This window comes from Saccopteryx leptura, chromosome 1 (assembly GCF_036850995.1).
Source record: "Saccopteryx leptura isolate mSacLep1 chromosome 1, mSacLep1_pri_phased_curated, whole genome shotgun sequence".
NCBI lineage: Eukaryota > Metazoa > Chordata > Mammalia > Chiroptera > Emballonuridae > Saccopteryx > Saccopteryx leptura.
The window spans coordinates 287,760,011-287,776,789 of NC_089503.1; the positions used below are offsets into that span (position 1 = coordinate 287,760,011).

Here is a 16,779-nt window from a genome sequence, read left to right on the forward strand (position 1 = left end):
AAGCCGCAGAAAGTAGTCCCGACCACGCCGGCACCAATGTTGTTCGACGTCGTTTCACGCCCTCCGCGGGGAGGATCGAAGCCGCCGGCCTGGGAAAGAATCCCACTGGAATGCGGCCGCCGGGCGGCCTTTCCCTTCAGCTCTCTTCTGCTTGTGGAGCTGATCTCCCGGGGTTTCCAAGCAGAAGGTCGTGCGCGCACCGCCCCCACTGCTTTTCGGAACCGCACAGGAGGCGGCGCCGAGGGAGGGGGTCCGGCCGCGCGCAGGGAGACCTTCGCGGGGACCCGTGGCAGCGGTGGGTGGACCGTATCCCTGCGCCGCTGCGTGAGAGGAAGAGGCTGAATGAGGAACTGCGCGGGGGAAGCGGGGCGCCGGGGGAGGAGGCGGCGGGATGGAAGCAGACGCTGGCGTCGCGCGAGCCCCGGCCAGAGCGGCGCGGTAGAGAGGGCGGCGGAGGCGCACGCTGAGCCCTGACGTGCCCCTTTCTTTCTTCTCTCCCCGGAAAGCTGGGCAGCATGAGCGTGCAGACCTGCCGCTGCGGCGGCCGTCCGGGCTCCTCGCCTCCCCCTCTTCGGGCTGCCCCTCGCCGGTGAGAGAAGAGAACGCGAGAAGGGAAGATGGGGGCCGTCCTGAGGAGCCTCCTGGCCTGCAGTTTCTGTGTGCTCTTGAGAGGTGGGAAGAGGAGGGGGACGGGAAAGTTGGTGGGATTTGGGGGGGAGGTGGCCTTGTTTTGTGTGTGTCGGGGGGGGGGGGAGGGGAGAGAGGGAGAAAAGGGAACCAGGAGCGAGGAGAGGCCTGGTCGTGGGGAAGGAGAGAGAAGGGGGCCCGGGAGAAGGGGCTGTGCGCTCCGCCCGGCCACAATGCAGACCCCTGCGTAGGTTCCCGGACCTTTCTGGGCGTGTAGGAGCCTCGATCCGGGCTCCTGGTCCGGGTGAACCCCTGCAGCCCCGTGCTGTCGGAATGACTGACGGTCTGTGTGTGTCCCTTTTTGCCCGGGGTCCTCAGGGAGAAGTGTCTTGGTATATATGTTGGCTTTTAGAGTATTTAAACCCAAGATGCTGCAACGTTGGAAGCCCCCACTTGCCTGTGTCTCTTATGTGAACTTTTAGAGTCCTCTTACTATTTTTTCCAGGCCTTGTTACAACTAATAATTGGCTTCCGTTGGGGATATAATGATCCTGGGGGAGAGCACAGTTGGAAAGTGACTCCGAGGTTATAGGTCAAGCGATTCAGCATTGGGGCTCTTCTGAGCGTCAGCCCATAACAAAATGGAAAACGTTGCCCTTGTAATCCCTGGTGTTCAGGACTTGCCCCTATTTTCGGAGCATGCAAGTGTACAGTTGGCACTGACTGGGAAAGTCATCCTTGTGTGAAAAGGAGCCTGTCTTTGGGACCTAGGTTATCATTTGCTGCACTCCCCAGGCGACTGCTTGGCACTTGGGTGAATAACCTAGCCTGTTCTGGAGAATTTGTTCTAAGAATCTCATGCATTCGATGGTCCTGTGGTTTTGTTTTTGTTTTTTTTTAATTGGCCTGGAAAGCTGTCACATAGGCTGTGATTTTTACTTTGTGACAGTTCACTAAGGTTTTCTTGTCCCGCAAAATTTCAACAGCTTTTCTCAAACTTAGCAGTGTTGAAGTAAGTGGCAATGAGTCTGATGCTGTTGAGCATTTTCCAGCAGTTGCGATGGCTTGTAGCTTTGATTTTAGTAAGTTTCTCAGTTGTGTTCATGCTCACTTCTTTTCAGGTATGGGACCTCTTGAGTCAGTGGAGATTGTTGGCTTATTAACAAGCTAAACTCTGAGGACTTACTGAAGTTCACAGAACACGATAGTAACTAACAATTTTGTGATATAAATGAGCTAGGTGTGCCTTTCTGGGTGTATATATTTATTTTAGATGAGTGTGAGTGACTTTTTTTTTTTTCCTTTGGAGGAAGAATTTTTTTCTTGACTCTTCTGTAGGATTACTATGTTCCCATGTTATATCTACTTACACTTAATAATTAGGACTCACTACGCATATTCCAGTCTGTTTCTACATGTAAATCCCAGAAAGATAATGCTCATTTAATTTTCTTGGCAGAGGATTTAATGCAGTGTTATATACTTGAGAGGTTTAATAAGTATATGTTTATTTTAGTGTAGTCTACTTGCTGTTGAAAGGGGATTTTGCCATAGCTGTGAGAAACAATTATATTTGGTATTGTGTATGTATATATTTTAAGATAGAAAGTTAATAACTTTAACAAATGTGGGTTAAAGCCTTGGGGAAATTTAAATCCATAACCCAGGATGCTTTTGGTTGCCCAGTTGTATTTCTTGCAGGGCAAGGGTGATGTAGATGCCATTTGTTTAGATTAACCCCAGGTTGAGCCTAGAGTTGGGTTTGTTTACCACTGAAATTAAGAGAAGTTGCAGTTGAAGTAATGTTTTGAAGTATGGTAGTATTGTAACAAGACCTAAGAGTTAATGGTTTAAACGGCCTCATTTCCACTAGCAAAGTTTCCAAGTGGAGTCTTCATTTTAAATGTAGCATAATAATGGTGTAAGGTGTTTGAATTTAGCAGGATCTGAGAGAACTAAAATTGCCTTTTTATTTTTTTCAGAGACAGAGAGTCAGAGAGAGAGGGATAGACAGGGACAGACAGACAGGAACGGAGAAATGAGAAGCATCAATCATTAGTTTTTCGTTGTGCATTGCGACACCTTAGTTGTTCATTGATTGCTTTCTCATATGTGCCTTGACCGTGGGCCTTCAGCAGACCGAGTAACCCCTTGCTCAAGTCAGCGACCTTGGGTCCAAGCTGATGAGCTTTGCCCAAACCAGATGAGCCCGCACTCAAACTGGCGACCTCGGGGTCTCGAACTTGGGTCCTCCTCATCCCAGTCCGACGCTCTATCCACTGTGCGACCGCCTGGTCAGGCTAAAATTGTCTTTTGATGCAAAAGATTTTTATTCATAATTTAGAGTCTTTTCATTCTTTGATAATGTCATCTGCTGTTATAGTAGTGATATTAGTTAACCTTAGGCTCTAAGGAGAAAAATATGATTAATTTGTTGCATTAAGGTCATTTTTATTTACAGAAGAGTTGAAGCTTTAACATTGGGAAGATGGGAGAATGAGAGTGTGGTAGACCTTTTGTCCTGTAGCCCTGTTAAGTCAGTAGCTGAAATTGGGAATGATGTTGTCACTGTCCAGGCTATTTCCATCCCTATCATTGGAAGTGTATGGAAAGAAGGGGAAATTTCAATCCTAAAATCTTGGGTTTAAATTCCGCATTTCACTACTTAATAACTCTGTGTTTCTGGTTTAGTCAGTCAGTTTCTCTGGGTAGAAATATCTTTCTAATTTGCAGGTTCGTTGGGCATATTAAATGAAATAATGACTGTAAAGTGATCTGCAAATGTTATTTTTTTAATTATAATTTTTGATTGTGGACATATCCTTAGATGCTGGGGATTTGAGATTTAATTTGTGTAAGATTAATGAATTCTTAAAGGTAGAAGAGATCTTGAGGATTTTGGTCTAACCACTTTATTTGCAAATGGAGAAACCCAGATTCGGAGAGATTATAGCTTGATCAATATCCTACAGCTAATTGTAGAGCAGGGATTTATCATTCATTCTTTCAGCAAACACACCCATAGGTATGGAATGCCTACTGTCCATCAGGCTCTGGTATATTACTAAACAAAATAAACATGGTCACTGCTTAGATGTACCTCACAATCTAGGTTGTTATTTATTCCATTCTCTTAGTTCCATCCAGGTACTGATTAGAAAAGATTCTATCTCTGATTTTCTAGAGGAAATATTTCTATAAGAATATATGTTTTGGAGTACATCAGTGTGTATAATCTGTAAATACAATGTCCCACCTTACTTTGAGGAGGCTTTTTGTTGTTTTATAAAAAAATCTTTGCTACTTGCCATTTTTTATTTGTTTTGGTGGGGTGGTGGTAAATACTGTCAGGACAAGCCACTGTTGTTTCCCATCTTATATTTTTATAGAAGTGACCCTTGGAAAAGCTTTTTGTTTTTTGTCTTTTTTTTTAAAAATCAGGTATGATGAAGTCTTGGGAGGTAGAATGAATTTTGGAGTGGGAATCAAGAGAATTAGGTTCTTATTCTAAGTTTGCCATTAGCTAGCTGTGTGACCTTGGATAAGTCACTTAATCTTTGTACACCTTATTTTCTTCATTAGGATAATGAATCTATCTTTTGGAGATTCATAGTTTCATATTTACATATTAAGGGCTCAGACATCCCCCCCCCCATAGAAAGACCAATTTTAATTTTATTTAATCCAGTATTTCCCAGATTTGACAATTAAATTTTTTTCTTTCAATCCTTTTAACTTTTTTTTTAAAAATTTTTCAGAAGTTGAAGACGGGGAGGCAGCCAGACAGACTCCTGCATGCGCCTGACCAGGATCCACCTGGCATGCCCACCAGGGGGTGATGCTCTGCCCATCTGGGGCGTTGCTCTATTGCAACCAGAACCATTCTAGCGCCTGAGGCAGAGGCCATGGAGCCATCCTCAGCACCCGGGCCAACTTTGCTCCAATGGAGCCCTGGCTGCGGGAGGGGAAGAGAGAGACAGAGAGGGGCAGGGATGGAGAAACAGATGGGCGCTTCTCCTGTGTGCCCTGGCCGGGAATCGAACCCGGGACCCCTGCACGCCAGGCTGATGCTCTACCACTGAGCCAACCGGCCAGGGCCTCCTTTTAACATTTCATTGAACCTTTGTTCCAGGCAACACATCTGAAGGGAACCTGGACGAGATAATTCCCTTTTTTTAAAAAAAAAAAAATTTATTTATTCATTTTAGAGAGGAAAGAGAGAGAGAGAGAAGGTGGGGAGGAACAGGAAGCATCAACTCCCTTATGTGCCTTGACCAGGCAAGCCTAGGGTTTGGAACCAGCGACCTCAGTGTTCCAGGTCAATGCTTTATCCACTGTGCCACCACAGGTCAGGCCTAGATTACTCTTCAAGGATTGGGTTGATACATATGAAGTGATATTTCATGACAGTATCATATACAGTAGTTGAATCTGACACTGTCATCACTGCTTACTTACTTGATTTCTATAGGTTTGGTCATAGGGAATAATTTAACTGATTTTAAAATTTAAGGTTTCAGCTCGTTGTTACAACCAGGTATAACTGATTTCCTGTGGTTCAGTTTTTTTCTCATTTTTAATTTATTTTTTTGCTTTAATTGGAGGTTTTTTTCATTTGCTGAACTGAAATAGTGTTTTTGTATAGTTATTCATGCTTTGGCCATCAGAAATGACTGTCATTTTTTGAATATCAAAAAAGACTGTAAAGAGGTTTATAAATGGAAAATACTTTATGCGAACTTAAATTTGAACATAATGGAAAAATAATACAGGTTATAGTTCTGTTCAGGTCATGGGTAACTGAAAATATTCATTTTCATCATAGAAATTTTATTGAAAATTTATATTGAGATTATTAATGTGGGTACTATGGTAGAAAGCTATGGGTTTTGTTGACAAACTAAGTTCAAACCATCTACCACTTTATGTAGCGTTAGACAAGTTACTTAGCTTTAGTTTCCTCTCCTGTTAGATGGGAATACCTTATAAGATCACTGTGGGAACTGATCAAATAATGTTTGTAAATGGATAGTACAGTTCTCAGTCAGTAGTACATTTTGAATAATTCATCGCTATAATTTAACATGACTAAATATAAAAGAAATAACACTCAGGAAAACATTTAATGCCAGCCACTGTTTTAGATAGTCAATAGTTTTTGGGTCAGTGGTTTTTAACCTTTTTGACTCTTGATATTTTCTGTTTTGTTTTAGTCTAAATGATAGCTACTACCTATTATTTTACCTCCTTCAAAAGAGTTGCAACTTGAACACCGTTTTAGGTTAAAATTACTGGTACTTCAGTGCTGTGATCCTTCAGCTATAAATTGACTTGCTAATTTTTGTTTCTGTGAAACCTTGCTTAGAATGGCCAGGATATTGGGGAAGCAAAGGGAAATTATATTTTCAGGCAAAAAAAATTAAGTGAACTCTTAAGTTATTAATTGATACCAGGTCTAAAGTTACTGATTAGATTCTTGGTAAAAATAAAAAATGCAGAGGTGAACCTGGTCAGCAATAGTCATTTTTCAAGAAAATAGTTACCCAGATATTGGTAAACTGTACCTTTATCAAATAATGTGTGTATGACCACGAAGGCATTTTCTTTGCTGGCCTTGGTTTGTCACTATATCACTCCTGGACTAAAACCACATCAATTAAAGGATTTAGGGATATGAGTCTTCCTCATTATTGGCCAGCTTTATGGAAGGTGTAATTTATGTATGTCTATATATCATTTAGATACTTTATTTTATAAGTGGGAGAAAGTTAACAGCTGAACTTCATTAGCATGAACTTGCTACACGTTATATATTTATTTATAACAGTTTCTTGATTTATGCCAGTGAAGACAACAGACCTTTGTTAGATAAGGTATTTTAAGAATAGACTTTTTTCTTTCATATACCACGATGTACCAGAGCTTTGCACATATTAGGCATTCTAAACTATATATTTTAGCGAGAGACAGAGACAGAGAGGGACAGACAGGCTGAAAGGGAGAGAGATGAGAAGCATCAGTTCTTTGTTGCAGCACCTTAGTTGTTCACTGATTGCTTTCTCATATGTACTTTGACTGGGGGCCTGCAGCCAAGCCAGTGACCCCTTGCTCAAGCCAGCGACCCTGCACTCAATCTGGTGAGCTTTTGCTCAAGCCAGATGATGAGCACATGCTTAAGTTGGTGACCTTAAGGTTTCGAACCTGGATCCTCTATGTCACAGGCTCTGTGACATCCACTGCACCGCCACCTAGGCAGGCTAAATTTTATATTTAAAACAATATAAAAAGCTGTGAATTTTCGTAATATTTATACAGTTTTATTTGTAGTTTCAGTTTGTGTTTTGTCTCAAATCATTTATTAGACATGGTTAAGTTGTAAATTTCTAACTTCTATAAAGTTTTTTTTTTTTTTAAAGTACAAATTAGGAAAAACTATACTAATCAGGATTAATAAACCAGCATGTTTATAACTGGTTGAATTTGAAATGTGGATTATGTAATGTTTTCTGGTTTTAGGATATAACTATTGCATTGATAATAGAATTAATGTGCTCAAGTACTTTTTTTTAACCCATTTTTTAAAAAAGATATAATTCACATACCATAAAGTTCACTTTAAAGTGCCCAGTTTAGTTGTTTTTAATATTTTCACAAAGTTTACACCATCACCACTATCTAATTGCAGAGTATTTCATCACCTCAAAAAGAAACTCCATTCCCCTTAGCAGTTACTTCCCATTTCCCCTTTCCCCCCCAATCTCTGATAAGCACTAATCTACTTTCTGTTTCTATAGATTTGCCTATTCTGAGCATTTCATGTAAATGGAATCATGCCATATGTGGCTTTCTGTATCTGGCTTATTTCACTTAGCATAATGTTTTCAAGGTTCATCTAAGTTGTAGCATGTATCAATACTTCATTCACTTTTATGGTTGAATAATATTTCATTGTATGGATAAATGAAGTACTTTTAAATGAGTGTAGGTTTGATCATTGGAATTTTTATCTTGAGAAATTACTTCTAAAATCTGTTTCTGGAGTTACAGAAATAGACTTAAAAAATCTATGTTCCTGTTTTTCTGCTGGGGAAGCACTCCATAGTTCACCAGCGTATCATTTCTGTGTATTGATTTGTGAATAGCTCTGTCCCAGTTAAACCTTCTTACCAAATTTATATCTAGGACAGAAGGGATATTAGAAATTACCTAGCTCAATTTTTTTGTTTTATAAATTAGGAAGATAATTGGCTAACCTAAAGCCAGATTGCTGGTCTGGACAGAAATTTTATATGCAGTACTTTCTGTATGCTCCTAATTTTGAAAATGGTGCCAATCACTTTTGATAGAGGAAAATAAATGTTAGTGTAATTTTGGAGTTTGCAAAATTTGTCATAGTACTGTTAAATAACAAATCTGGATTTAGGTAAATACTTTTGTTCAGAAGGATTATTGCAATAGGGAAAATGCTCTGACCAGCAGATCTCAAAATCAAGCACAAAAATACTTCTTTTATAGAGAAGGGTAAACAGGGATAGCTGGAGTTTTGTAGGAGTGTGGGCCAAGTGGGTGAGGGTTAGCAGATTGCATGATCAGGGTAAACTGGAATTTTTTATTTTCTGTGGTCAGCTGATGCTTGGAATGAACTGTTAAGGGAAAAAGTGCTACATGTACTTGCTTAAACATAGGGCAAGCCAAAGTTTAGGGGATTGTGAGAGAGAAGAAAAGCCTGAATAAAGTTTGGTCAAGTCAAGTCAGTGGATAAGTAATAGGCAATTGTGAGCACTTGGTCAATCTCCCTGTTGCTTAAAACAAAGTTTGTCATTATTAGGGATATAATTTATTCATTTCAAGATGCTGTAATAGTATAGACTGGGTGGCTTATAAACAACAAATTTATTTCTTACATCTGGAGTCCAAGACCTGGGTGCCAGAATGGTCAGGATCTGGTGAGAATCCACTTCTGTGTTGAAAACTGCTGAGCTCTGTGTCCTCACAAGGAGGAGAGCAGAGAGAGGAAGCAAGCTTTTTTTTTAATTTTTATTTTTTTTTATTTTTGTAAAGTGAGAAGGAGGGTGCAGAGAGACATACTCCCACATGTGCCCTTCCAGGATCTACCCGGCATGCCCACTAGGGACTGATGCTCTGCCCATTTGGGGCGTTGCTTCTTTGCAACCAGAGCCATTCTAGGGCCTGAGGTGGAGGCCATGGAGCCGTCCTCAGTGCCTGGGCCAACTTGCTCCAATAGAGCCTTGGCTGTGGGAGGGGAAGAGAGAGATAGAGAGAAAGGAGAGGAGGAAGGGTGGAGAAGCAGATGGGTGCTTCTCCTGTGTGCCCTGGCCGGGAACCAAACCCAGGACTTCCACATGTCGGGCTGACGCTGTACCACTGAGCCAATCAGCCAGGGCCCCAAACTCTTTCTTGACTCTTATGAGGGTGCTAATCAATCTCATTCATGAGGACTCCACCCTTATGACCTTACCTAAATTCTGATTACCTCTCAAACGTGCCACCTTCTAACACTATCACACGGGGAGGTAACGTTTCGTTTCAAATGAATTTTGGAGGACTACAGAAACATTTAGTTCATAATGGGATAAAATAAGAGTCATTGTGGAGTTGGTCTCATTACATTTGTCCTGATTATGTAGGCCTTTTATTTACATTTGCTTTGCTGGAAGTTTTTATAAGAAATTTTAGATTGGACTTTTAAAAGCCTGTTGAGGCTGGAAAGCCAAACTAAGAAATCACCATCAGGTTTCACTTGTCGTACCTATTGATTTGGGTGAATTCCTTAGGTTTCCATAATACTTGAGGATTTCTGGGCCCAGAAGTCCAGAAGTGACCTTACTTCAGCTCTGTGGCTGGGAACTCAGTAAGCCAGGTACAGTCCAGTTTTACCACAAGGGCTGTAAGAAAGCACTGGCTTCATAAAGTCAACCATAGCTCCTTAAAAGTGTCTGGTCATACCTGATTAAATGAGCACCACTTTCAAATATGACATTCTATTCAAAGGCTTTGTTGCATAGCCAGTGTTTCCAACTAGGAGGACAGACTCTTACTGAACCTATGCAAATATTGTATGCCAGGACATTGTGAATACTCAATAAGAATCTTTGAGTTATGGAGGAGTTGGGCAGGAAGAGAAAGATAAATGTTTTATTTTTGTTTACAAAAGCAAAGTTAACTGAAATTGTAAATGAGTTATTGATAGCTTAAGAGAAAAGAGACAAGGGTTCCTTATATCCCAAAAACAGGACATTAAAGCATCAGCAATATTTTAAATAAAACCCATAATCATCCTTCATCATTTTATTCAGTCCTATGTAATTAATTCTTGTTCTGCTAGATCTTGAGTTAGCAGTCTCATGAATCCTTCTGCTTCTCCACTAGTATTTTGGATTCCTGGCTCAGTTGACTGGGATAGCCTCTAAGTTATTTATTTAAGTGATGCCATCAGAAGCTTGTGCTCAAGAGTACCTGGTATAGTTATTTTTCAACAGCTCTTTTTTTTTGTTGAAGGCCGGGACCCTGCCTGTAGGTCATATTTAGCACTGCACTTTCAGGGAAACATCAGAACAAACCAAAAAACTTATCTCTAGGTGACAAAAGACTTTAAAATTGTGGCATTTAACTTACTACTTGTAATGTTAAAAGTGAAATATCTGATGAGAATTTTTTATAGTAAAATAATACAGTTGACAAGGAAATTTGTTTTTTTTTGTGACTTACAAACCAAAATATGTCAATCCAAAGCAGTTTGAAACAAAATACGATGATTAATGTTGTTTTAAAGAAGAGTATGTCTGAAGTAAGTCCTCAACATTTGTATAACATTCCATAAAGTAAATGATGTGAACCCCCAGTTGAGAATCATTAAAGAAGTCAAATTGTGACCACGTGAACATAAATATGAAAAATATAACTGAAATTATGACTTGTGATATTATACTGTTGTCTAATATTAGGCAAAGCAGCACTGGAACTCTTGATAAATAGAAACATATCATAGACAGAGTATTGATAAATTTTTAGGAACTACATACAATTTCTGTAATAATCATATTAATATTTTACCCATACTGATTTAGCCGAGGGGAGGCTAAGCATTTTTTCTGATATGTCAGTGCTTTCCATGCAAATCATAACATTGATCAAATAAACCTAATTATTTTTAATGCCTTTTTACCAAGTGAAGGAATAAATTCTTTATAAACCTTAGGGACTCTTTGGGAAATTTCAAAGATAGTTGTAGGTGCAAAGACATTGCTTAGGATTTGCTTTTGAAAAGACAAAATGTCAAAAGTCAGGAAGTTTGATTAAGATCAATGAGAAAAAATGCTTGGCTACCTATATAATCAAAGTGTCAAAAATGTTTAAAAAATTTACATAGGGAGGAACATTATAGTAGTGAACCTTACTTAGCTCTTTCAAAAGTGAGACTTTATGTAGTTATGCTCTGCTAACAATGAGGGTATGTTCTGAGAAGTGCATTATTAGTCATTGTACAAACATCATAGAGTGTACTTACACAAACCTAGATGGTATAGCCTAAGCTAAATGGTGTAGCCCAGCAATTTTCAACTAGTGTGCTGCAAGCATTCTTAAAATACGCAAAAGCTGACTGTTTAGGCAGGGGCATGGAACTCTTTTCCGTTGGATAAATAAAAAAATGATAGCCAAGGTCCTGGCAGGGTGCTCGGTGGACAGAGCTTCTTGGCGCAAGGAGGTCATGGGTTCTATCTCTGGTCAGGGCACATACAGGAAGTGACTGATGAGTGCACAATTAAATGGTACAACTGAGTGGAACAATCAGTGGATGCCTCTCTCTTTCTCACTCTCTCTCAAATCAATGGGGAAAAAATGACAGCCAACACAAAGCCATCCAGTATGAATGAATTGAAATTACACCTTTATTTATTTATTTATTCAGATGACAAAATATGTATTTTTTGGTGTGCTGCAGAATTTTAGTAGTTTATGGGTGCCATGAGACGTTGAAAATCACTGGTATAGGCTGTTGCTAGCATATAAGCCTATATGGGCGTTACTGTACAAAACATGAGATTAAATCAAGCACAAGAGAAATGATGCAATCAAGACAAGTAGTAAACATGTATAGAGGCTGCTGCTGGTGTAACAGCATATTGTTTTGTAGCAAACTTTTTTTTATAATTAGAGAATACAGTCTAAAATAACGATAAAAATATAGTATAGTAAATATGGAAGCTAGTAACAGTCATTTATTATCATTATGTAGTATTATGTACTATATATAATTGTATGTGATATACTTTTATATGACTGGCAGTGCAGTAAGTTTGTTTACACCAGCATCACCACAGACGTGTAAGCAGTGCATTGTACCATGACGTTATGATGGCTCTGTGCTTTTTGACAATCTTACAAATAAGCTCATCAAATCTTTGCTGGCTGTTACCACAACAAACAAAATTCATTTTTCATGAACTCTTTATGACTTTCTATATCCATTCAGGTTTTGTCCTACATTTTTCCTTTCTCATTCTGGAGGAATTAAGTCATTTTACTTTAGGACTGTTTGCTTTTTCCTGTTTAAAAACACATCCTACGTACCTTGCATACCGTGTTGTTCTTTTCTGTCGCTATTTTTCATAGTCGAGTCTCATTAACAGGTGATATTATAACATAATTACAATATATACTAGTTTACAGAGAAAAAACTATGAGGTGGACAGTTGTGAACTGTTATACACTAGACTGGTGTATAACACAGCTTAGGAATGTACATCACACAAGTTTTTATTGCCATATATTTCCTGATACTACAACTTCTCACTGTAGCAAAAATGAGTACAGGTATGTTCATTCATTAGCTCAAATATATACAGAATTTTGCTACCATAAATGTAAGAGGCAAAAAACTATATGAAATTGAAGCGCTTATGTTTCAATGTTCTGTCTTACTTTGAAATGACCTAGATATTTTGTGAATATCTATGAATTCACTTAGCACAAATTAAGGTTTTAAGTTACTAAAATATTTTGGAAACTATCTTCAAGTTTGCTTATAAACATAATTACTGTTGAAGTAAAGTTTGTCAGAATAATGATTCAACTTGGCTAAATACAAATGTAGGTTTAATGCTAGTTTATTCTATCATTAAACCCTGTAAAAGTTTAGAAAGAACATATTCAAGTATAAAAATATATGCTTGTGTTATACTTAATGCTGCTAACTCAAAAGACATAACTTTTTATTAAACAGTGATATCAGATACTTTTATTTGCCAAAGATTTACTTAAATGTATGTTAACTTGGATTCTTAGATCATTTGGGTTAGTTTCTATAAAGATGATTTTGAAAGCATAAGATGTTTAATTTACTTAAATGTATGTTAACTTGGACTCTTAGATCATTTGGGTTAGTTTCTATAAAGATAATTTTGAAAGCATAAGATGTTTAATTTTCTTAATTTTCTAGAAATCCTAGCAATGTTTAATTTATGTGAGGTCTCATTTATCTTCAAGTCAATCAGAACTCCTTTAAGGGATTTTATAATCTTAAATTATAATTGGTAATACTGTCTGGTGATAGTAAAATATTTTATGTACATAACATGTACACATAACATGAAAATGTACAAATAGACACAGGTAGAGAGCTTACAGCTTCAGTTTGAACTTTACAACTCGTTGATGGTTTATATAAAAGAGCTAGTTTTTATTTTATATATTAGTTTTAGAGAGAGAGAGTGAGAGAGACATCAATTTGCTGTTCTACTTATTTATGCATTCATTGGTTGATTCTTGTATGTGCCCCGAATAGGGATTGAATCCTCAACCTTGGCATGTTAGGAGGATGCTCTAACCAACTGAGCTATCTGGCCAGAGTTCTTTTCTTTACCTTTACTTTTTTTACTATAGTTGTGTTTCCTGCTCAGTCAATATGAAGGCTGAAGTGTCTTCAACAATACTTGTGGAGGAGACCTTTAAGTTTTTCTTGTTTTTTTTTTTTTTTTTTGTATTTTTCTGAAGTTGGAAACAGGGAGGCAGTCAGACTCCCGCATGCGCCCGACTGGTATCCACCCGGCACGCCCACCAGGGGGCGATGCTCTGCCCATCTGGGGAGTCGCTCTGTTGCAACCAGAGCCATTCTTGCGCTTGAGGCAGAGGCCACAGAGCCATCCTCAGTGCCCTGGCCAACTTTGCTCCAATGGAGCCTTGGCTGTGGGAGGGGAAGAGAGAGACAGAGAGGAAGGAGAGGGGGAAGGGTGGAGAAGCAGATGGGCTCTTCTCCTGTGTGCCCTGGCCGGGAATCGAACCCGGGACTCCTGCACGCCAGGCCTGTGCTCTACCACAGAGCCAACCGGCCAGGGCTAAGTTTTTCTTTGTCCTAAACTGATGTGTAGTCTTATAGAGATTGTGGACTAAATTTTGAGTGAGGGAATGAAGAGAGACCAACGGTTATCTGGGTCTCTCTAATTCTTGTCTGAATGGATAAAAGATCCAGCCTGTTTCCAGTTAGTTTTTTAACTTCAGGTTCCTGAGTTCCTTACAAGTCCCTAGTGGGGAAAAGGGAACCTTAAAACTTGAATGACTACACTTGACCAGGCGGTGGCGCAGTGGATAGAGCATCAGACTGGGATGAAGAGGACCCAGGTTCGAGACCCCGAGGTCGCCAGCTTGAGCGCAGGCTCATCTGGTTTGATCAAAGCTCACCAGCTTGGATCCAAGGTCGCTGGCTTGAGCAAGGGGTTACTTGGTCTGCTGTAGCCCCACGGTCAAGGCACATATGAGAAAGCAATCAATGACCAACTAAGGTGTCGCAATGAAAAACTAATGATTGATGCTTCTCATCTCTCCCCGTTCCTGTCTGTCCCTATCTATCCCTCTCTCTGACTCTCTGTCTCTGTAAAAAACAAAAAAACAGCCTGACCTGTGGTGGTGCAGTGGGTAAAAGTGTCGACCTGGAAAGCTGAGGTCGCCAGTTTGAAACCCTAGGCTCGCCTGGTCAAGGCACATACAGGAGTTGATGCTTCCTGCTCCTCCCTCTGTTCTTTCTATCTCTTTCCTCTCTGTCTCTTTCTCTCTCTGTGTCTCCTCTCTCTAAAAAAATGAATAAATAAAATGTAAAAAATGAATAAAAACAAAAATAAAAAAACTTGAGTGACTACAGGAAAATGAAGGGTTGGAATGAGAACGAAAAGGTCTGATGGGTAGAGGAATGGTAGAGACAGGGATATTAAAGGAGGATAGATTAAGGATTCAAGGGAGCTGAAGGGGATGTCACTCTAGGGTGGAAAAAAGGAGGAAGAAAGGGCAGAGTGTGATGGGAAAGGAGAGGTTTTAGGTAAGCTGGTTTGGGGCGCTCCCAAGTTTCCCAAGGAAGACACTGAAGTTCTACATTATCTTTAGAAGCATTCTGCCATTTTTGTAGATACTGAACTTGAAGTAGTTCCTTAATGGCGAAGTGTGCAGTCAGTGGAAGAAGAAGAGGGAGGGTACCCAAGAGAGTGAGAATTACCTATGGGATTAGAAATATAAGACTTTTAAAGGGCTGGGACAAAGTATTCCCCTGTGAGGAGGAGACAAGGGAAAATAGAAGAGGCCTCACAGAAGAACTAGGAATATTCTCACTTGAGTCAGGGTGTTCTCTTAGAGAGCCAAAGAAACATTTTCTTTGCTTGAAAATACCAAAGTAAGCCCTTACCATGAGGCTATAGACAAGCTGGAACACTGTTTTAAGAGTTGAACTCGCCTGACCAGGCGGTGGCGCAGTGGATGGAGCGTCGGACTGGGATGCGGAGGGCCCGGGTTCGAGACCTCGGAGTCGCTGGCTTGGGTGAGGGCTCATCTGGTTGAGTCCAACGTCGCTGGCTCAAGCAGGGGGTTGCTTGGTCTGCTGAAGGCCCGCGGTCAAGGCACATAAAAAACAAACAAAAAAACAATAAATAAAAAGAACCACTCTTTTTTTTTTTTTCATTTTTCTGAAGCTGGAAACGGAGAGACAGTCAGACAGACTCCCGCATGCGCCCGACCGGGATCCACCCGGCACGCCCACCATGGGGCGACGCTCTGCCCACCAGGGGGCGATGCTCTGCCCATCCTGGGCGTCTCCATGTTGCGACCAGAGCCACTCCAGCTCCTGAGGCAGAGGCCACAGAGCCATCCCCAGCGCCCGGGCCATCTTTGCTCTAATGGAGCCTTGGCTACGGGAGGGGAAGAGAGAGACAGAGAGGAAAGCGCGGCGGAGGTGTGGAGAAGCAAATGGGCGCTTCTCCTGTGTGCCCTGGCCGGGAATCGAACCCGGGTCCTCTGCACGCTAGGCCGACGCTCTACCGCTGAGCCAACCAGCCAGGGCCAAGAACCACTCTCTTTAAAAAAAAAAAAAAAGAGTTGAACTCGCCTGACGAGGCGGTGGCGCAGTGGATAGAGCCTTGGACTGGGATATGGAGGACCCAGGTTCGAGGCCCCGAGGTCGCCAGCTTGAGCACGGGCTCATCTGGTTTGAGCAAAAGCTCACCAGCTTGGACCCAAGGTCGCTGGCCCGAGCAAGGGGGTTACTTGGTCTGCTGAAGGCCCTATTGGTCAAGGCACATATGAGAAAGCAATCAATGAACAACTAAGGTGTCGTAACAAAAAACTAATGATTGATGCTTCTCATCTCTCTCTATTCCTCTCTGTCTGTACCTATATATCCCTCTCTCTGACTCTCTCTCTGTAACTGTAAAAAAAAAAAAAAAAAAAAAAAAGAGTTGAACTCAAGGAAAGATCCCTCCTCTGAACAGGAGAAGAGTTTCAGTGACTCACAAAGTGACATTATTGAGGTGGGGAGGGTACTGGTCCATTCAGTCCCAGTCCAAGTCATGTCACCGTGCAGATATAAAAAAATAAATCCTTACTTAGAGAAAGGCTTTATTTGAAAATACTACTGCTCTCGGGAGAATGCTCTGATCCCAAGATATGCAGGTATTTAAAAATTAAACACAAAAAAGGGCTTTTGTTTTAGAGTAGAAGTGAATAGTGCCAGCAGGATCTATGTGGGAGAATAGAGCAAGAGGTGAGAGTTAGTAGCAGATGACAACGACAAAGCCAGTTTAACAGGAAATGTATTATTCTGTGGTCAGCTGATGTTCATAATGAGTTCTTAGGAGAAGGTTAAGAGGAGGATAA

General features: G+C 40.5%; 1 protein-coding gene across 2 annotated transcripts in view; it reads left to right on the forward strand.

The window, feature by feature from the left end:
- Nucleotides 1–274: 274 nt before the first annotated feature.
- Nucleotides 275–16,779, forward strand: part of LRP6 (LDL receptor related protein 6) — a 147,203-nt gene continuing 130,698 nt past the window's right edge. For both annotated transcript variants that reach the window (XM_066355551.1, XM_066355552.1), the window contains exon 1: nucleotides 275–672. In XM_066355551.1, the coding sequence (XP_066211648.1) occupies nucleotides 618–672 (55 nt within the window). In that variant the 5' untranslated portion in view covers nucleotides 275–617. The remainder of the gene's footprint in view (nucleotides 673–16,779) is intronic.